Here is a 22,826-nt window from a genome sequence, read left to right on the forward strand (position 1 = left end):
AAGCTCCGCTGCCACGCGCGGCGCCCTGAGGCCCTGAAACGTCCCCCGCTGTCCCTCTGCGAGGGTGGCCGGCCGCTCCTGCTCTCAGAGGGACAGCGGGGGACGTTTCAGGGCCTCAGGGCGCCGCGCGTGGCAGCGGAGCTTTGCCACCATCTGTGGCAAGAGTGAGGAGTGAGGAGACCATGTGTGAATCAAGGCGGGAGAGTCTGCCCGGTTCTGGCTGGTGAATTCTTTGTTTGTTTGATTTTACTTTTTTTTTGATTTGAAGAGCTAGACACAACGATAACAAATGCTTGGACTGACTACACAGGATGGAGCATGTTTTTCCTCTCCCCTCTCGCCGTCCCTCCATTACCTTCTCCGCCATCTTGAACACGTCCACATCCTCTTTCTCACCTGCAAACTTACCCCCCCCCGCCCCCGACCCCGTGACCCAAGAATAGGATTACAAGGACCACTCAGTAGCTTCATACCTGTCTTTCTCCAGATGCCTGTGAAATCACTAAACCTTACTTTTGCTCTTTGCACAATATTTGGTCAACCTCAGGCTTCTTGGTCCTCTACACCATGTATTTATAGGGAGAAAAGCAAACCCAACAGACTATTGGCTCAGTCAAGCCAAAGCCCGTTTTATTGTTGCAGCATGTTGGAAGGGAGCAGAATGTGGTCTTTCGCCGCATGGTCAGATCACGGAAGTGGAGGGTTGGAAGGCGGAAAGGATCGGATGGGGAAAAGCCATGGCAAACTTTGCCGGCCGGTTGAAGTCAGAATGCTAACGCCAACATTTTTCTCAGCCTTGTAAGGTTTCTTCTTGTTCCAGGAACAAACAGTTTCTTTTGTCTTGGTTGCTGTGGGAAAGATGTATCTGGAGCTCAGCTACTTAAGCTCAAGAACTGACTTTCTGATCATCAGGAGCGGCCTCGGGGAGGATGTTTGGTCACCAGGAGTGGCCTAGGGGAGGTGAGGCTTTCTGTTCTGGAAGCAGAGGCTCAGAGGTATGGTTTGACTGCTACATGCAGAACTTTTCTGATGAGGGAAGGAAGTAAAAACAAAACAAAACAAAACAAAACAAAACAAAACAAAACAAACAAGACCCCAAACACTAACACGACTTGGTCGCTTTCCTGATAAAGCTCACAGTGTAGGGATTTGTTACTTTGTTAAATCAAGATTGCAACACAGTGTGGAAAATTAGAGACTGCCCCTCAGTGGGGAGCTAAGAGAACCCAGGGGAGGAGCTGGCCGGAAGTCTCTGAAGGCTTTAGAGGGGATGGACACACTTCTTCAAGATTTGTTAATGGCATAGAGGACTGGGCCCTTACGCAGTGTTGGGATTTTTTCAAAAAAAAAAAAAAAAAAAAAAAAAAAGATTTTTCCCATTACCTGTTTTTTTCTTGTGTATCATCTTAAATATTGGTATTACACCCTTTTAAAGTTAGAGGTCGAGTCTGGACGATTCCCAGAACCAAGGACAAAGCCCAACACATGATTGGTGCTCAACTGAATGAAGGAAGAGATCTTAACGGGCTCTCTCTTGGACTTGTGGGGAGCAAGGATGGATTTGGGTGGGAGGGGTGGCTAATTCTTTTGTTTCCCTTTTTGTATGAAAAAGAATTTTAAATGAAGACAGGGGTTGCGTGCAATAGCTACCATCTCGAACTCCTGACGCATGCGTGGTACCTTCTCGTTCATTCAATTTGCTGTCATAGCTCCTGTGCAAGGGATTTTCTTATACGTATTTTAGAGATGACAAAACTGAGGCTCAGAGGGGATACGTCGCTTGCTGGTGACACATAACAAGGGAGTGTTGCCGGGAGCATTTGCTGTCCTGGCTGTCTGACCCCTGACCTGTGCTCTGTCCCTGTTCCTTCTGTCATCTCATGTTAAAGTTCATAACTGATTGGAAAGTCAGTCTTTAAACAAGGGAATAAATGAAATGGGGGAATTTTATTTCCCATCAGATTTCATCTCTCTTAGAGAGATTTACGTCCCCGGATTGTATTTCATGGAACCTTTTTACGCGTCGCTAGATTTATAGGTAATAATCAATAGAGTGCTGAGCTGGGTTTCTGTTGCATATGTATACCTTCCACAAAGAGCAGGTAAAATGGCTCAGGGAGGGGAGAACCTTCCCACTTCCCAGGCATCCGAACGGAGCGGACACTAGTGGAGTGAGGGAGGGAGACTGAATCGACACGAGGAGGGACGCTGGGGAAGTAATGGGGCGCCAGCCCTACATCCGGAGAAGGCTGATCCTCAGAGGAGGCCCCTCTGTCAGGAGAGCGCACACCCTCACACCAAAGGCTTCATGTGTGTGCTTCTGAAAGTGGATACCGTGAAGTAATGCCCGTTGGGAGCTGAATACATCCTGGAGTACATTAGGATCTGAGTGTGAATTCCTTTTGAGGTCAGACTGTGCTCAGCAGAACTGGACGAAGCCGGGATGCCGACCCCTGTTACCCGTGCGTTTCTCGGAGGTGACATGTGATCACATAACCCAAGTGTGTGTGTGTATATGTACAGGAGCGAGTCTATTCCCGTGTCTTCGATCCCTTCCTTTTATGGGTCACATTCTTGCCCTTTTGGGGAAGCTTTGTTTAATTCCTGCAGGGCTTTAGTATCTAACCTGTCATCAGCTAGTAAGAGGACTTAAGCTGTTTCTTCTCGTAGGTGTATTTGAGTTCAATTTCAGTACCCTGGGAGACCAGGAAACCTTTAAAAGGCAAAAGAATGAATCACTAATTATGAGATTCCTGGATACTGAGAGAGCAGCGTTACAATAATTTCCGGGGCAAAAGGCTCTTCCCTGATGTCTTCCAAAAAGGATCACGGAGGCCACTGGTTCCTAAACGTTGAAGTGCATCAGAATAACCTGGGCACCTTATTGAAAATACAGGAGGCCTAGAGTAAGGCTCGTAATGCAGACATGCGGGTTTGGAATAGGACTCGAGGCCTTCAGTATTTGAGACTCTGCAGTGTAGACGGCTGGCTGCTTCTTCTGCTTTTTTGGTGAGGATTGGAAGTCACCCCTGTGAGGGTGGCCACGCGTGTGTTTGTGTGGGCGTGCACCCGGGGTGCACGTGTCCTTGAAGGCCGAGGCCAGGGGGACTCTGAGCTGCTACCTAAGCTCTACACGTGGCTTCTATCTCAGGAAAAAGCAAGCAGCAGGCGTTTCTCTTACTTACTGCACAGATTCAGGTGCTGCTGCCCTTTTTCTGAGTCTTGAGAACTTTCCTGGAGATGCACGGTTGAGCCTCACTAAACTTTGTCAAGCCATCCCCTGGTTTCTGGATGGCCAGGAGTGTCCAGGGGCAGGATGCAGTTATGGCCTGGCGGTATTTTTATATTTATGCTTTCTACAGTTTTGCTTCTTCAGATGTTGTAGCATCTTCATTCGCTCCTTTCCTTCTAGCCTTCTTCCCTCTCTTCTCTTCCTTCCTCCTCCCTCCTTCTCTCCCCCCCTTCTTTCTGTCCTCACCTCTCCTTCCTTCCTTCCTTCCTTCCTTCCTTCCTTCCTTCCTTCCTTCCTTCCATTTTAAGATCAGGAAATCAGCACGAGACTTAGTATTCTGAGAAGCATCTCCATAGTTCTTTCCATTAGCCTGTGTGTATTATATACATGCCCATCACTTGTGCATTTGTATTGGCAGTGCGTGCTTATAAATGCTGTCATAAACTCCGTTCTTCCATCCAGGATGGGAATGGAGTTGTTAAAGACAGTTGATGAGGTGGCATCTGTTGGCCAACGGTTTTATGCTGCAGTAGCTCTGAGCAGATAACATTAATAGGAATCACATTTTAGAGTTGTAAATTTGATGTAAAATACTAAATTTGACAATAATTGCATTATAAAGCAAAAATTCTATTTATTAAAGGGCTCCCATCTCTCCTTCGTGTGAAGGGCTCTGAAATTCGTGCTCATACCTGCCCCTAACAATGATCGTGCCTTCTCTAAAATTCTGTTTTATTTTTCCATTTTCATAACAACGACATTATGATGTGACATATTTTTTTCCAGATATTTTGCTTGAATAAATAAATAGGATATTAAATTCAACTGGGGTATTAGATTATAAATTAGTTCTGTAATAGGCGTCATAATGTTATTTAGATTTTCAGTTTACACAGACCTTGTAGCAACTCCCCAGAGCTATGCTACAGAATTAGAAGTAGATAGAAGTTGATGTAAGAAAATTGGTTTTTGTAATATGCTGATGCCACTGGAGTTGTGTTGTGTGGAAAGGTATTTACATGGAGAGTTCCTCCTTCCTTCCTCGTACAGACAAAAGATTGATAACGATTTCTGTGACTGCTTTGTTGGTGCTGATATTGACCCCACGTGAACTAAAATATTTCTTTCCAAAATTAAAGCACTATTTACGCACAAAGGCTAAAAATCCATTAGCAGAACTCATATCAACTGTCCCAGGGACAGATGTTTCTTCACCCGATGGGTATAATAATGACGTAGCCTCACAACTGCTTCTTGGTGGCCAATTAGTACGTTCAGTTATATTTCACATCAAGGAAGATACCACGCCCAGGAACATCATATGATTATTGAAGTTTCCAACCTTATCGAACTAACCTGTTTCTGCACACCAATGGAAAAGCATGCACGTTTAATAGAAAAATGTGGATTCTCCAGGTGAGTGCCAATAGCGAGTTAGAAAGAGAGCAGGTGAGTAGGAAAAGGGGTTTGTCTCTGTAGTGAGCCATACCCCTGAACCAAGGGTTGGCAAATCAAGGCAGGAGTGAGACTGATCTGGCCCATTGCCTGCTCTCATGAGCTGAGAGCAGTTTTTGCATTTTTAAATAGTTGAATAAAGGGGCGCTTCGGTGGCGTAGTCAGTCAAGCATCCGACTCTTGATTTTGGCTCAGGTCGTGATCTCATGGTTCGTGGGCTCGAGCCCTGCGTCCGGCTTTGCGCGGACAGCGCGGAGCCTGCTTGGGATTCTCTCTCTGTCCCTCTCCCTCTGCCCCTCCCTGGCTCATGCTCTCTCTCTCTCTTTCTCTCTTTCAAAATAAGTAAATAAACATTAAAAAAAAAATAAATGGTTGAATAAAAATCAAAAGAAGAATAATGCTTCATGACACATGAACGCCATATGAAATTCAGTTTCAACGTAGATAAATAAAGTTTTCTCAGAATGTGGCCATACTCATTTGTCTATATTATGTCCATGGCTGCTTTTGCGATACAGTGGTAGAATTGAGTAGTTCAGAGACCACATGGCCTGCAAAGCCTAAAATAGTCAGTATCCAGCCCTTTACAGAAAAAGCATGCTGACTCCTGCCTTAAACGAAAACCAGGGTAGACTGCTGGGTTGTCATCACCTCAGAAAGCCCCAAATTTGGGTGGGGGGCAGGGGAACTGAGTAGAATGTGGCTGTCTTCTGCTTGGGACCTCCGATGACAAGTGAACAGTGGTGCTTTACTTAAAATGGAGAAAATGAGTTAACAAATGAGAAGGAATGTACTCTTGGGTCCTGGCTAAAAACAAAAACAACAACAACAACAAAAAAAAGCCAAATGTAAAATCAATCCAACTAACTTCTGTGGCATGACTAAAAATACCCTACTGGGACGAGCCCACTTACAAGTTTTATGGAACTTTTACCTGAATACCAGTAGGTTGGTGCCTCAGGGGACTTACGAAAGTGCCCCCACAGGACAAAGTCTATTTTAGAGCCTTGTCAACGGGACGGCACCGGTTGACAACCGGGACCTGGTTGTCTCTGCCCTCACCAGCCAAGACACTCTGGGAAAATGTTCTCCCTCAGACCTCAGTGTCCTCCTCTGTGAGCTGAAGTGGCTGGTCGCCATGACGGCTAAAGCCCCATTTGGTTCTGAGGTGACACAGCGGTGTCTCTGACGATGAGAACAGTCACTGTCACAGGAAGGCCCCAGTCCCAGGAAAGGAGCCTCTTCTTTCTGGCATCTTTTTAGCTTCCTCCTGCCTCTAAAATGCTGCATTTCATTAAGGGTTCACAAGTCTTGACATGTTTGTAAAGAAAGACACGGCAGGAATTCATATGCCGTGCCTTACAACAAACATGTTGTGAATAACCTATATTTGGAATACAATTTGTCATAGGGATGCAGGCAGGGTTTTAAATTTGAGCAGCTTCTGAGACACATGTTTTATTCTTCTCAAGCAGATCCCTGCGGTCTTCCACTATATACCTTGAAGGGAGCCTTTATTGGAGAAGCTGGTCTCCATTTCCGAAGAATGGGAACATTTGCATTAAACAATGCAAGAGACGCCATTGTCATTTCATGAGAATTACCCTTTCCAATGAATGTTAGATTAAGAACCAAGTGGAATCCCTTGAAAGTGGCTGGAAGATAAATTAGAGCTGAGCCGCAGTTAGGTAGAACTAAATTTTATTCCTTCCCTTTAAAATGGTTTTTAATTGATTTGGCATACTTTTTAAGTTAATAATGAATACTGTACCTGGGCCTGCACGATCACTCCTGTGAATTAGATCTATTGCGCTTGAAACAGCTTTCCCTTACAGAGGACAGTGATTTTAATGAAGAGTCTTTGCTTATTGCACCGATGGAAATGTGGTTCATGGCGGTTTCAGACAGTTCTCTAATTAGCAGTCCGGTCTGTTCCCCTGAATGTTTTACCTGAAACGGTATGGAAATGGGGACAGTGAAGGTGCTTTATCATAGTGCCCGGAGTTCTTCTCCACCTTGCAGGAGACCGTGTAATGCACGGAGATCTTGGAGCCGGGAGAGTCCTGCAAAGATGTTGCAAGGCTCAGAGGTCTTTGAAAGGATGGGCATAGGCAACTCTGGTTGAACAAATGTTTTTTTTATGTCAGAATAATGAATTTTACCTTTTTTGGTGGAGGGGCACAGAGGAGGGGGAGGAGGAACATTAAATTCCTAAATTAGGGGCTGGTGATCAGATTTCAGGTATGTCAGGGGGTCACGTGAGTGGAGTTGCAACAAGTTCATGGCTCTTACATGCCCTTGTCGGGGAGTGGAGTTTCTTGGTGTCTCTCTGGTGGGTCTTTTCATTCACAGAGCATAGGGTATATGCTGGAGCCATGTATAGGGGCTGTGGTTAAAGCCAACACAGAGATAGGGGCCAAGAAAGAATGAGCCAAAGTCAGAGCTTCCCGAGAGGTGAGATTATAAAGGACAGGGTCTTCCCAGTGACTCACAACATGGAGTGAGTGAAAGAGTGAAGAGAAGTGGAAAAAACATGGAAGGAAAGAAGCAAGGAGAATGATAAAATTCTGAAGCATAGAGTGTCATGAGGGATAGATCCAGCACATTTCTACTTTATTTTTTATTTTTTAAAAAATTATTTTGTTTTTTTAAATTTATATCCAAATTAGTTAGCATCTAGTGCAACAATGATTTCAGGAGCAGATTCCTTAACGCCCCTCACCCATATAGCCCCTCCCCCCTCCCACAACCCCTCCAGCCACCCTCTATTTGTTCTCCATATTTAAGTCTCTTCTGTTTTGTCCCCCTCCCTGTTTTTATATTATTTTTGCTTCCCTTCCCTTATGTTCATCTGTTTTGTCTCTTAAAGTCCTCATATGAGTGAAGTCATATGATATTTGTCTTTCTCTGACTGACTAATTTCGCTTAGCCTAATACCCTCCAGTTCCATACACGTAGATGCAAATGGCAAGATTTCATTCTTTTTGATTGCCGAGTAATACTCCATTGCATATATATACCACTTCTTCTTTATCCATTCATCCATCGATGGACATTTGGGCTCTTTCCATACTTTGGCTATTGTTGATAATGCTGCCGTAAACGTGAGGGTGCATGTGTCCCTTCGAAACAGCATCCCTGTATCCCTTGCATAAATACCTAGTAGTGCAATTACTGGGCCATAGAGTAGTTCCATTTTTAATTTTTTGAGGAACCTCCATACTGGTTTCCAGAGTGGCTGCACCAGCTGGCATTCCCACCAGCAGTGCAAAAGAGATCCTCTTTCTCTGCATCCTCGCCAACATCTGTTGTGGCCTGAGCTGTTACTGTTAGCCGTTCTGACAGGTGTGAGGTGGTATCTCATTGTGGTTTTGATTTGTATTTCCCAGATGATGAGTGATGTTGAGCATTTTTTCACGTGTCGGTTGGCCGTCTTTGGAGAAGATATCTTCTTTGGAGAAGTGTCTGTTCATGTCTTTTGCCCTTTTCTTCACTGGATTATTTGGTTTTTGGGTGTTGAGTTTGATAAGTTCTTTCTAGATTTTGGATACTAACCCTTTATCTGATATGTCCTTTGCAAATATCTTCTCCCATTCTGTCGGCTGCCTTTTAGTTTTGCTGATTGTTTCCTTCACTGTGCAGAAGCTTTTTATTTTGATGAGGTCCCAGTAGTTCACTTTTGCTTTTGTTTCCCTTGCCCCCGGAGACGTGCTGAGTAAGAAGTTGCTGCAGGCAAGATCAAAGAGGTTTTTGCCTGCTTTCTCCTCGAGGATTTTGATGGCTTCCTATCTTACATTGAGGTCTTTCATCCATTTTGAGTTTATTTTTGTGTCTGGTGTAAGAAAGTGGTCTAGGTTCATTCTTCTGCATGTCGCTGTCCAGTTTTCCCAGCACCACTTGCTGAAGAGACTGTCTTTATTCCATTGGATATTCTTTCCTGCTTTGTCAAAGATTCGCTGACCATATGTTTGTGGGTCCATTTCTGGGTTCTCTATTCCGTTCCATTGATCTGAGTGTCTGTTTTTGTGTCAACATTTCTACTTTAAATAAGACATTTGGTCATTCCTATTGAGACCATGGTCTGAAAGATTTAGGAGAATGATTGACCTGATTATTAATATTAAATACTAATTACAAACAGTAGTATGTATGAAGACTGACTATCTTCGAGGTGCTAGATTGAGCACTACAGACAAAATAATCTAGTTTAGCTGCTATTATCACTCTTTGAGGTAGTACTCCTATGTTTTCCATTGTATGTATATATATGTGTGTATGTATGTTTATTTATTTATATATTTACTTACTATTTATTTATTTATTTACTTAAAGTTATCTCTACACTTAACGTGGGGCTGAAACTCACAACCCCAGACCAAGAGTCACACACTCTTCTGACGGAGCCAGTCAGGTGCCCCTGTTTTCCATTTTAAAGATGAAAAATCTGAGGCACTGAGAAGTTACCATTACCCAGTTCGGATGGCCAGAGAGTGATAGGATTAGGATCTCAACCCTGGAAGAAGGACTCCAAACCTCATGCAAATGCTGCCTCTGCAGAGGGAACTGAGCTCCCTGTTTAAAGGTAGAGAAGGAAATGTGCATTTTCTGAACTCCAGCCACGGGAGTCAGATTTAGGGCTGAACTGAAAAGCTGCCGGCCCCTGTGGTGCTCTTAGAGCTGTGGTCTGCCACGTGCCGCCTTGTTACCCAACTGTAATTAAAATTATCATACAGTATAATGATTTCTAATACATTTCAGAACAAATCACCATCTTATATCTGACATGTTGTTAATGTTTACTACCATAATTACTAATTTGAAATATAAGGCGGCAATTTTTATTAGTGTTTGGTTATGTATAATTATGTCAAATACAAGACTACAATTTAGGTTGAACTGTATTAGCAGTGATCATACAAAATGACTATACTGTATATTTGACACCCTGCATTTTTATGTTTCTATAGATTTGTTTTTCTTCCAAACCATAAAGAGTTATTTAAAGACCATCCAACGGTTATTTATGATGCTTTGTGTTTGAAGAGTTTTAGAGTGTGGGAATATGCACACTGAAAATGGAATATAGTGAATCATTGTTTAACAGAGAGGAATGGAAACCACCATATGCCTGATGTGCCAGACCCTTACCTGGGCGCGTCGCAGGTCTAATTTCCAATCCTCACAATGACTACGCTATTTTCCTCACCGAAAGCAGAGCCCAGAAAATTTAAGATGTTATCTATCTAGTGGATCGTGGAGCTGGAATTCAAGTTCATGGTCTTCCTGGGAGTTTTTATCCTGGGTGGGTACAGAAGAGATCTTTTTCTGGTAGGCTATGGTCAGAATCTGTATTTAATGAGGTGATGTATGTGTCGGTCCATCCTTATATATCGTCTCATTAAATAAGTTCGATTAGGTCCATTTTAGAGAAAACTGAAAATCAGAAATTTAAATGTTCTATCCGAGTTTATACAAGTTAGCACAAGGCGAGCTAGGACTTTAAAGGAGGGTTTCTGAATTAAACACTAGTGTTTTCTCAGGAGAGATTGTGACCAGCTTTCTTTGTGGTTACTGCCAGGATACTCTAAAGCTGCTTTTCATTACAACAGACCTTGAAGTTCTTTTTGTGATGATGATGATGATGGAGTGTGATGATGAAGGCAGCTGACAGTAACCCAGGATTACATGCAAGCTACTCACATTTATTACATTCATTTAATTATTGCTATGTGGCTAGTTCCCTTTATGGATAACAAAAGATGTGGAGAGGTTCTCAATACACGGTGATAGAGCCAGGACTTGACTATAGAACCTGACCAATTCCAGAGTTCCCCTTTTGCATGTTTAGCTCCCCACAGAGATAATAATCATATCACTTTTGCGGGCGAATGACCTTCATTGTTATCCTCTCACAAGAAGACCCATTTGCTACCCCTGAATATATTTTTTGTTGTGTTTCTATGAATACTCTCCATTTTATTAACATATTGCAAAAATTTGATGATCAAAATTTCTTCGAATGTCAACATTTCAAGGATCAACAAACAAACAACAAATACAAAAGCCAAAATCTACTGGCTCAATCAGTTGAGCATCTAACTCTTGATTTTGGCTCAGGTCATGATCTCAGGGTCATGGGATGGAGCCCTGCATCAGGCTCCATGATGAGTGTGGAGACTGCTTAAGGATTCTCTCTCTCTGTCTCCCTCTGCCTCTCCCCTGCTGTCTATCTCAAAACAAAACAAAACAAAACAAAACAAAGCAAAAAAAAAAAAAGCCAAAATCCAGAAAGATCATTTTCTGGTTTATAATACATTGTCAAATTATTTCAAGCCAATAAATGTCTTAGATTTTATTTTATTTTATTTTATTTTATTTTTTTAAATTTTTTTTTCAACGTTTATTTATTTTTGGGACAGAGAGAGACAGAGCATGAACGGGGGAGGGGCAGAGAGAGAGGGAGACACAGAATCGGAAACAGGCTCCAGGCTCTGAGCCATCAGCCCAGAGCCCGACGCGGGGCTCGAACTCACGGACCGCGAGATCGTGACCTGGCTGAAGTCGGACGCTTAACCGACTGCGCCACCCAGGCGCCCCATGTCTTAGATTTTAAAAAGCAATAAAGCTATATTAGAGAGAGAGGAAAATGGAATAGTTATATATCTTAGTTCATCACTAATATGATTTGGTGATTTTCCACCCACCTGCTCATTCACACACATGCTTTTTTTTTTTTTTTAGAGACTATAAGCTCCATGAAGGCAGGGACTAAATCTGTTTTGTTCACCATGCCTGATACATATAGTACTTAATATGGCACTTAAACTGAACTAAACTTAAAGAGCCAATCCATGAAATATAAATATTCGTTTGTTTTCTGTTTTTTTTTTTATTTTGTTGGTTAGTACATCATATACATTTTAATCATAGTATTTTTAAATCTCGCTTAAAATTAAATTTACAAAGTAACTGACTATGAGTGGACAAATTTACATCCTGGAGCGAGATTTTTGTCTTTGACTCTCTTGAGCTGCATCTTGCTTCTTTGGATTGACACAAAGCTGAAGTAATATAACTTGTAAAACCAACGACTGTTCTCTCTAGGGTTCTATTTGGTATTCTTAGAAACTCTTTAAACAAATCTCTCCCTGCATGTTTTGTCACTCATCAGTGAAGTCTGCACCCAACAGAAGGGCATCTATTATGAGTTTTTTTACACCAGTGGTGAGAGCATTGCTGGCTGAGTCCTACTGGCAGGATTAACCATCACTGGGCCAGAGACTTCGCACTTGCAAAGCTGCATTAAGAACTGGACAAGGCAGGGGGCGCCTGGGTGGCTCAGTTGGTTAAGCGTCCGACTTCCGCTCAGGTCATTATCTCACGGTCTGTGAGTTCGAGCCCCGAGTCGGGCTCTGGGCTGACGGCTCAGAGCCTGGAGCCTGCTTCCGATTCTGTGTCTCCCTCTCTCTCTGCCCCTCCCCCGTTCATGCTCTGTCTCTCTCTGTCTCAAAAACAAACAAACAAACAAACAAACAAACAAAAAACGTTAAAAGAACTGGACAAGGCAGGGTTTGACCACGTGTCCTGAATGAGTGAGCGGACTGGATCCTGATTAAACTCCTAGCAGTGACCTTGGCTAATCCGGGGTTCTGTCTGACCCATAGGGCAGAAAATCAGATCACTCTGAAAATTAACCTACCCTTTCAGCCAAAATGGAATAAAGTATTTTGTCTATGATTGTTTTACTGGACTTCACAGTAAGAGACTCATCTGGCTTGATTAAACAATGTACATGTCCAGACCTGGGACCTTACGTTTCAATAAATAAAAATTACGTTTTGTTGTTGTTTTTGGTTTCACATGTTTCCAACATCACAGAGATGTATGAATAAGTTCATCGTAAAAGGTTCACCATGGAAAAGAGACCTATAAATCCTTTAACCCAATTCCGAAATTGATCCTCTAAGAAAAGTTAAATATCACCGTTGTTTGTAGATTGCTAGATCACCACAAAGATAATTCTTTTATAAATACAGATGGTGCCCTTATGGAAATTTCATGACAGTAAGTAGATGCCAATAGAAAAAAAATGACACATTGATTAGCTAATAAAATGGTGTTCAGTGAAATTACGCTTCTTTGTCTAATTTATGGCTTATTTGAACTTGTGACGCCCTGTTTTCATTTTGGCTTTTAATAAGTGTTCCTTTAAAAACTTTTAAAATGTAAAGTGATATGAATTTGATTGTCTTGGGCATAAGATGCTAATCATCGATTAGTAGGGAATCAGGGCTATAAAGCTCCCACCTCCTCCCCCTTTCTTAAGCCATTCTTAAGAATCAATTGCCAGCAGGCTGAAAACACAGCACTAGAGTGACAGTTATAAAAAATGAGCCAATGAATAGGTTATTGGCAAATTATTGATATAAGAATCAATATTCAGGGTTTGGGCAGGCAAGGGGGAGGGGCTGGGGAAAGGCACCTACATTTACTGAGGGCCTAGACCGCAGAAACCATCTCATCTTTACCCTCTCCCGGCACTTTCTCCTTTTATTGTTTCTGAGCTGCATGGTCCCCACGCCTCTCCTCTAACATCAGTTAGAAAAGAGAGCAGAGGAATTTTATCGCGGAATTGGGACGCGGAGGGCATTTGAATATTAGCATGACGTTCGCCACTTTCGCTGCTCTGTTTGTTGGTGGGTGCAGTGTTGAGAAACGTTGCCCAACCGCTTGGAACCGGCACGTGAACAGTCCCGTAATCAGTGTAATGTATTCTGTTAAGGGAGTAATCAAGCCATTCAGCTTTGAAGTAAGATCCAATTTTTAAAAAGTGGCTGATGAATGCAGTTTCAGGTATTTAGAAGAGGCTGATGGACCCGGACTACTTGGGTCTTCTGGTTGAACTGGGGGAAAAAAATACCTGAGGAAACTGAAGTGGACCGTTCTAAAAATATCTAGGTTGCAGGATGTATTTTTCCTAGCGGGCATAGTATGCAATTTAAGATTTTGAAATTAACCATGTCTGTGTGCTTTTGAATTTAGTGTGGCTGAAAGCTGAGTTGGTTGGAGGTGAGGCCCGATGACGGCTCAAGCTGGGTCTGAGGGGACTGGCCGCTCCCTTCTTTTACACTGTTCTCGCCTCTGATCTTGCAGGATGGGAGTCCTCCTTGCTATTTAAGCCTCAGCTTAAACTCTCCTTCTTCAGAGATGCCCTCCCTGCCCACAATCCCTCTCTCTCCCTCTTTTCTTTTTGCTTTGCTTCCCAGCTATTACAACCAACCAAAATTCTTACTTAATTGCTGGCTTCCCCTCCTTGGGAAGAATGCAAGCTCCTTGAGAGCAGGGACTTGGTGTTATTCATCACAGTGGCTCTAAGACCTGGGCTAGTTCCGGACACTTTGGAGGCACTAGTGAAGGATCAATGGACAGAATGAATGCTTGATTCTACAACGGTGGCTCCAAGATTCCTTGGTTCAGAGGGTCTCCCTCCATCCATACCGTTTGCATTACTAAGTGATTCAACAGCACGGCTCCTTCTCCCTGCTCCGGTGGCCCCCGCTCGGCTCTTCAGGGGGCACCCTCAAGGGTTAAAGCCACCTGCTGGGTTCTGTCCTGGGTGGGAGGCTGCTGCTCATTGGGCAGCTCCAGTTTGTTGCCAGCCAGGTCCCCAGCCAGGCCTCAAGCTGGCAGCAGCCATGCAAAATGCTGTGAGTGTCCCTGCTAGTTAAGCTTCCTATTACTTAAGACATCCATTTCAGAAAGAACTCCGGCGTCTCTGGTTATGTTCTGTACTTGGTTCGCGGGGCTTTAGCAGTCCAAATCCCATTAATGCCAGAGCCCTTGCACAAAGCCTTTTGTATTGACTTGGGTCAACTTAATCTCTGGGCTTGTGTTCCCCTCCCCCACCTTAGGCTTCTCAACAATTCTCTTGCTTACCCACTCTCTTGCTTTTTCTCTCTTATTCTTTCTCTTTCCCCTCTTCCTCCCTTCCTCCCTCCCTCCCTCCCTCCCTTCCTCCCTTCCTCGTTGCCTCCTCCTTCCCTTCCTTCCTGCCACCTCCCTCCATTCCTTCCTCCCTTCTCCCTCCCTCCTTTCTTTCTTTCTTTCTTTCTTTCTTTCTTTCTTTCTTTCTTCCTCTTCTCCCTTTTTCTTATCTCTCGCCCCTCCCTCCTTCTCCCTCCCTTCCTTCCCTATAACATTCTCTCTCTTTCTCTCTTCTTTTGCCTCAGAGAAGGTGGGTGAATCCCATGGATTCTCTCTTTCTGCTGTTGAATTGGAAGCCGGTGAGGAATAACCTTGGCCCTCCTGGCCTCTTTGTCTACTTGCACTTCAGATTTATCTGGTGTTCTAACGTTAAGTAAGATCTTCATGAAAAGCCTCATCTATAAAAATCTTCAGGTACAAGTAGGCAATTTTTGGACTCATCATGGTGTCTCAACACGTCCCTATAGAATATCTTCCTTCCCCTCCCCCGGCCCACCATTGATTTTCTGTTTATGAAAGTGATGCACGCTCACTGTGAGGCACTCGGATGATATAGAAAACCCAGGGTGACTCTAAGCAGTAGGTTTCCCCAGTGTAGCCGGAAGAGGTTTTGGCTTTGAAGAGAATAATTAACAAAAGTCGTTTTAAGAGCCCATTTATTGCGGAAAATAGGGGAATTACCTGTCCAAGGGAATGAGAAGTGTTCAGATGTTGCTGACACTCGCCTCCTGTGCACTGTGGCCCCAGAATAATGGCTTCTTTTATAGGAAGGGAGAAGTTGCTGCGGTCCAATGGCTAGGAAATGCTGCTGCCAGGCTCTTGGTTTGTGGAAAATCCGCCCAAGTCTGCCTCTTCGAAGACAGCCAGCGGACCACACCGAAACCAAATACAGTCTATATTCCTTATCTTTGGATTCATTTGTTCTTATCACGGAGCCACATTTGCCGAAGTCTGTTCCGTTGAACAACTGTCACGTGCGATTTACCGCATCCAAGGGTTCTGTCGTCCGATAAGGTGGGAAACACACATCCCATGGTTCCTGTTTCCTGGAGAGAAGTGATGCACATCAGCGTATTCTTTAGAATAAGAGGGTAGGGAGTATAAAGAGACCTGTGTTAGTTCATTTGATTTGTTGTTGTGTCTGAAACTTATTTGATTGAGGCCTTTTTTTTTTTTTTTTTTTTTTTAAGTAACATCTGCTTATATTCCCCAGAACCCTTGGGCCACAAAAACAGAAAAGAAATAAGCAGAAGCGGTTATTGTATCCTTACTCTAGACACATAGTCTGTTCGGAGCTGTTGCCTTTGTGATGTCCTTTTTCCTTCTGGATGAGACGGGTGAAGCAATTAATTCAGCTGTCCGATTAGCGTCAGACACTGTGCTGGGCACTTCCCTTACATTACTGCCTTTGCACCCCACGGTAGCCTGTGGGCCTCATTTTGCAAGGGTAAAGAGGGGATGTAACTTGCCTCTAGCTACTCGGCGAAGCGAGCACTGGAGCTGAGCCAGGCCCGTGGTTGGCCAAGCCAGGCCACAATGCTCCATGCTTCCAACATTCCTGCCCTTCAGCAATCAGACGCGGATTCCACCACACCCTGCCCATTTTGGGGGCCCCTTATGGCATTCGTTAGTGGCCCTTTCAAAGAAACTGCTGTTGGCAGTGTGGCACCGCACACAGACCCCCTCCCCCCACACCCGTTGGTGAAAATTTCACGGCCTTCAGGTGCAAATGACTGGAACCCAGTGTGTGGTATTCGTGCATCAACATCCACACCCATCTCTCTCTATCCATCTATATGCTCGTGTCTCCAGAATCCATTCCAGGGCCTGAAGCGCCGCAGAAGCTTGGTGACAAATGTTTATTGACATGACATGGGGCAATAAATGCCGCGTGCAGTGTGGGTTCGTGTCTCTACCCTCCCTGGCCTCCCGTGCTCTATTTTTCTCCATAGCATTTATCACCGCGGGACATATATATTTACTTGTTTATTTGCTTACAGGGTGTCTCCCCGCCTTTGGATGTGAACTCCTCGGGGGCGGGGAGGGAGAGGGAATGTTCTTGAGGTCATTGATTTACTACTGTAAACCTCCAGTAGGTGCCCAGTAAATATTTGGTGAAAGGACAAATGGTCAGATACAAATTCTCACCATTGCTTCCGCTCTCCCCAAACTCTTGCGATTGCTTTCTTTATCCATCTCCTTCTCTCTCAGGAGTAGTTAAAACCTACTTAGGGCTGTAAATAAACGAGGTCTACATTCTTAACTATTCCAGTGCAGCAGATATCGAAGGCGTCCGGGTTAATGGGCACGGGGCTGTTTACAAGACAGAAACAGCCCCAGAGTCTAGTGTCCAGGAAGGCGTAGAGTCACAGGGACGGGAGGAAAAGACGCCGCTCTGTGCCCCTTGCTGTCGCAGCACAAAGCTCTTTGGTGATAACGGTAGCGGAGGCCCGGCCAGGATGGAGAGCGCCACTGGGGGGCGTTGTGCCAAAAAGTTTTCCTAGGGACCAAAGGTAGAGATCGCAGCTGGTTGGACGACCACAGCCCAGAAGCACTTTAATCTCCACGGCTGCCCCTTGTGGTGGGGAGGGAGCCCCGGGGCCAGGGACGCAATGATTGAGATGTGTGTGTGCAGGAGAGGCTCTTGGGGGCTCGTGTCTCCCAGCTTGGGGGCTAGTGCAGGAAACGCAGAGATGAAGTTAGGGATTCTGAAGTATGGGTCTGTTGATAGCTTCCCTTTAATGTGGATTCTGTTGCATAAAATCTTTGTCAAACAGGCATTTAACACACACAGCCGGGTGGTGGCAGATTGGGCATCAGTGGCCCGTTGTACTCAGGGAATAAACCAAAGCTTTAAATAGGGCTATGCTTTCATGATGGATGTGTGCTGAGGGCGGGGGGAAAAAAAACCCAACCTGGATTGGTAAGGAAAAAGGGACCCTTTAATAGCCCAAAATGGCAGAGTGGAAGGAGAAAGGGACAGACTAGAGCATGAATGAAATAGAATAGCCAGAAAAATAGTATCAATATGAATGGTGTTTATCCAATTAAATGCACGTAACTAACGTTAAAGTACTTGAAAAAAGACTTGCCTTGGAACAAATTTATTTTCTTAAGCCCCACAGAATAAAGCAAATTATAGTAAGCTGTGATTAATTATATCCTAAGGAAAAAAAAAAAAAAGAAGGGAATAAACCAGGTTTTCTGTCTGTGCGGGGTCTCACTGTCCACAGGAAGGGAAGGTGTCCACATGACCCAGGAGAAGGACTGGGAGGGGACCGGGAGGGGAGGATTCAGAGGAGTGCATAGATCTGGGGAGGTCAAGGCTCTGAAGGTGGAGTCTTCTGCATTTGAGGCTGAGGGAGAAGGAGAGCCAGGGCCAGGAAGTAGGAACGTGGTCCAAGGGGACGTAAAGATAGATTCGCTTAGCATTGGCATTTTAGACGCGTTTAGTGACCAGAGATGAAGGCAGGAAAATGGAAGGCAGGAAGAGTAACAATGGAAATATTCTCTATTACTCGGAGACTTCCTCAGTGGGGTGGAAAAGAAAAGGGGCGGGGTGCTGATTTCTGGGGCGATACCAGAAACATGTTGGGAAAACTGACAAGGAGGCAAGCCTAGAGCTCCTCGGGGTGGGAATGTCCGTATCTTTCCGTGTACAAGGGATGTATGAACCTGTGTATGCCCAAGGAAGGGCAAAAGTTATTGGGGAAGCGTCAAGGTGGAAATTCATAGCTCTTATTTTTGTGGCCTCTAGCTACAAGAGCTAACAGGTGAAGATAGTCTGGAGACCCAAAGTGGGAAAAAATGACATTTTAACATTTTTGTCAGGTAGGCAATTTAAAAATAAACTTGAATTCAATATATACCATTAATGCTAGGGGTTGTGTCATAATGTTGCAAAAATGCCTTCTTTTCAATAGCGGTTAAAAGAAAAAAAGTGTGTTGTTGGGTGCTAGGAACCATATATAGAAGAGGCATACGTGGCTGTGCCAGCAACCTCACAAAGCTACTGAACACGTACCATGAGTCTGTCCTCCAGAATTAACACCATAACCTGTGTCAGGGACTCACTATTATCCTAATATCTGCTTTTGGATTCTGTCCAGTCCCATTAGCGGTTCCCATGTTGATTGCTCTGTTACTCGTGAATGTTAATTGCTTCTAAATCTCTTTGGATGTTCAGATGCTTGGGGAAAAAAAAATTCTGACTGGCGAAGGGGCGAGTTTTATTAATGTGCGAGTAAACAAGAAATCTGTTTAGAGACCTCAATGAAGTGTCTGTGACTCAAGATGTCATAAACAGCTGAGGTGGCATCTTTGTTTGCATGTCTGTCGTATATTGGTGGTGTGATAGTGGGGGAGGGAGGCGGGGAAACAGGTTTTCAGTGATATCTGTGGTGTTTGTCCCAAATCAGCATGCTCATAGATACAGTTAGATAATAACATCCTTCCCTCTGGGATTCCTGCTTACTTAGTATGAAATGGCCTTGCTACCTTTCAGATAAGCTTATACGTAGAAAGTGCTAGTAAATCGGAAGATGTAAAAACGTGAATATGATTTGGTCTATCACCTATGTGTTGATCTCCATCGTTTCTGAACCAGAAAGAAGCTTGGAAATGAGCTTCCGAAGCTTCCTTATTTTACTGCTGGGCAAGCAAGGCCCAGGGGGATGAAGAGGTCAGGGCCCCAGAGCAGCTCACAGGGGCACTGGCCAGAGAGCGAGGTTACCCGACCCTTGGCCCGGTGCTTGAGCAATCAAGAGAATGGAAAATGATAAAAACTGGTGGTTATTATATTTCTCAGAAACATTTCACTGAATGTTGGCGGAGTTTTGCTTTGTTTTGTTTTTTTCCTTTGGGTGAAAAAAAAAATCTATTATGATCCAGTATCGAAATTCATCGATCGGTAATTATTTCAGCATCCCAGTGAAAGAAGATACAAGAGAAGGGCACAGCCCACGGCTGAGCCTTGCCAGTCACTTGTTCAACCAATATTTACGGAGTGCCTTGACCCTGGAATTTAGTAGTGAACAAAAAAGCCCTGCTGTTATGGAGTTTCTATGCTGGTTGGGGATGGGGTGGGGCCTCGAAAGACAAACAAAGAGATGAAACATTTACTGTAAGGTGGTGACAAGCCTCACCACGAAAGAGGGAATGGTAAGGGGTTGGAGTTACACGAGTTGCAGGTATGTTAGACAGGTGCAGGAGCAGAGATCATGGATGTATCTGCCGCAGGATGGTCCCAGGTGAAGAGAATAATTGTAAGGGCAGAGGTCCTGTGGTGGGGACATGCTTGGGTATTTGAGGACAAACGAAGAGGTCAGCGTGGCTGAAGGGGTGAAGATCGTGAGACATCATGACCCTCAAATCATGGGCTTTGGGAAGATTCTGGGTCAAACATTTGAAGATACATCTTTTAGCATTTCTGTCATCCCAAATAGTAGGGCTCATAAAAAGAACCCAGACTCATCTTTTTTGAGAATATTCCCCGAAGGAGCCATCCTTCTGGGATTGGTGTCTATGACTCACCAAGAGTGTCCAGAAACCGTCAGATCTTTCTGGAGACTTATAGAACAGAGGGATTGTCACTGTACTAACATCATTACACCACAAAAGTGTAAGTTTCTTGATGGTAGGACCTATGTCGTACACGTTTTTGTGTTCTCCAAGAAACCACATGCAGTGCTAAACTTGTACATAGTAAGAACGCTGTAAATATTGATTATTTGTTCAGTGGAATAAATGGCCGGAGAGTGGTAAAAAGGATGGGCTGTCCTAGAAAGGGTTGTTAAAAATACACCCTTCTAAAAATGCCGTTAGCAAGATTACTTCTGAAGCATTCTGACTTCCTTGGAATCATTTTTAAAGACAAGTCCATATGCTGACATGTGAACATAAGTATATAACAAACTGAACAGTAGTAACATTATTTTCAGGCCAAATTTTAGTTGGATGCTTGTATTTTGTCAATCTAAAAATTTAAACTATGTTTTAAACGATGGGAAGTTTTTCTAACCTTTTCTGTGGTATTAAAGGGATCTTGGTGTCTGGGCTCATAAGACCAAGGGGTTACATTCAGCACTGTTTTCTGTGGGCAAAATGCGTTTAATACATTGATATTATGGTGGCAATTATGTGGGAAAGATCAGTCCCCAAGGGAAAGATGGACGGTAAAGTTGCACTGGGATGGGGAAGGAGAAAATCGTAATTCTTGCCCTGTGTTACTGAATTCTGTCATTATAATGGACCAATAATTTATTCGCCTATTGCATTTCAATATCCCCATCTTCATAGTGGGGGGTAACACAAACTTACCCTCTGCCTTTCAGGTTTTTTGCGAAAATCAGTGAACTAATATTGGTAAAATTGGAGCCCCATGGATGAAGGGTACTTTGTAAGTATAACACATTATTGTCATGTTATGTTCTATTACTCCAAAGTGCAAATACCAGATGTCTGCTCTTGCCGTATTAGGAAATTCGCAACACCAAGTTTCACAACCCAAAGATTGATAATCTGACTTCCTTTGAGGAACTTAATGTTTCTGAACTCTCTAATGTTTTGTCAATATGTTGGATATAGAAAAGCCTGACTCGCCTCCCCAAACTATGGGGAGAATATTCCAGACACTTTGGAAGAATACATGTCTGCAAACTATGTGAACATGTTGATATAAACCCTGGATATGAATGCAAGGTGTCTTTGTTTCTCTTTCCCTACCTCTCTCCTTTTTTCTCTTCTCTTCTCTTCTCTTCTCTTCTCTTCTCTTCTCTTCTCTTCTCTTCTCTTCTCTCTCTTCTCTTCTCTTCTCTTCTCTTCTCTTCTCTTCTCTTCTCTTTCTTCTTCTTCTTAATTTTTTTGATTTGTATTTAACTCTGAGTTTTGAGCAGTGTGTGTCTCAAAGAAATGATTGGTTTCGGGGAAAGACCGAATGTTTCAATGGGGTGAGCAATGTTTTGTTAATGATGAAACTTAAGTTAGACATCCCTTAGGCATGTTGCTAAGTATTGTGTTTCCAGAATTGAGATAAAGGAAGGAGGTCAACTAGCAAGGTGAGTTACGTGTGAATCACCTCTTCTGGACCACGTTACAGCCCAGGTGACTTGGGAGTGGCCTCCTATCCGTGGAATGGCCGAGGGTTGCAAGCTACAAAGCCAAAGAGCAGGCAGAAAGGGTACTGGGCGGAAGCAACTGCTTCATCTGATTTTCCCCACTGAATGGTACATCTTTTCATTTTGCTAGGTCAGCCAATGCCCTGGTGTTGTGTGAGTGAGTAGACTGGTCAGTGACTCTCCCAGTGCTTAACCCATGGTATGTGTGTGTGTGTGTATGTATATATAAATATATAAATATATAAATATATATATATATATGGAATAGCTGTCACCCCTTCAAAACTCCTAGCATAAAAAGTTTAAAAAGGGTTGTGACTGCTTATCGAAGCCTATTTTGTTGAGATTCATGGGGTTCTAAGATCTTATGTCTGGATGGGTCCCTACACGTCTCATCTAGTGCCTTTTCCTGGCCAGTTCTAAGGATTCCATCCGGTGGGTGCCCCAGAACCTCTAGGGACAGATTTACTACCTCAAGAGGCAACTCTTTTCAGTTACGGGATTCTTTCTTGAGTTGAACTCAAACCTACCCTCATGTATCTTCCACCCTTGGGTCCTAATTTTACTATCACTATCCACAAAGAATGACTTTCTCCTCCAAAGTGATACCCTTTCAAGTATTTATGGCACTATCGGGTCCCCCTGAACGTGGCCTCTTTGTCAGTTGCCATTCCCTCAACAACTGGACCTTCTGTGTTATGACTTCCAAACCTTCTACCCCTCTGGAAAGACTCTCATTTGTCTATATGTTTCTTAACAAGCAGCACTGAGAATCTACCTTCTTCAGGCCCCATTCTGCATCCCAGAGTCAAGAGATCTAATCAAAGGTCCAGAAGAGAATGACCTCGAGGAAATCGTCTGGAATCACGTGCGCCCGTGGATTGGTTTGAGTAATGAGACAGCAAAGCCCACATCCCTCTGTGAGGTGCAGATGATTGACAGGGAGAAAGTTGCTTTGGTTAATAATACAATCTACTTGCCTCCTGGAGACACAGCAATAGCCTACTAATTCGCTGGAAGTGAATTAAGGTTGTTTACCG

At 43.8% G+C, this 22,826-nt stretch overlaps 1 protein-coding gene across 1 annotated transcript in view; it reads left to right on the forward strand.

Annotated features, from left to right (window-relative positions):
- Window positions 1-22,826, forward strand: part of PPARGC1A (PPARG coactivator 1 alpha) — a 655,208-nt gene that overhangs the window by 169,598 nt on the left and 462,784 nt on the right. Inside the window, exon 2 of the mRNA XM_040486923.1 lies at window positions 21,004-21,068. Coding sequence (XP_040342857.1) covers window positions 21,051-21,068 — 18 coding nt within the window. The 5' untranslated portion in view covers window positions 21,004-21,050. The remainder of the gene's footprint in view (window positions 1-21,003; window positions 21,069-22,826) is intronic.

This window comes from Herpailurus yagouaroundi, unplaced genomic scaffold (genome assembly GCF_014898765.1).
Source record: "Herpailurus yagouaroundi ecotype Mexico unplaced genomic scaffold, PumYag 28, whole genome shotgun sequence".
In the NCBI taxonomy this organism is placed as follows: domain Eukaryota; kingdom Metazoa; phylum Chordata; class Mammalia; order Carnivora; family Felidae; genus Herpailurus; species Herpailurus yagouaroundi.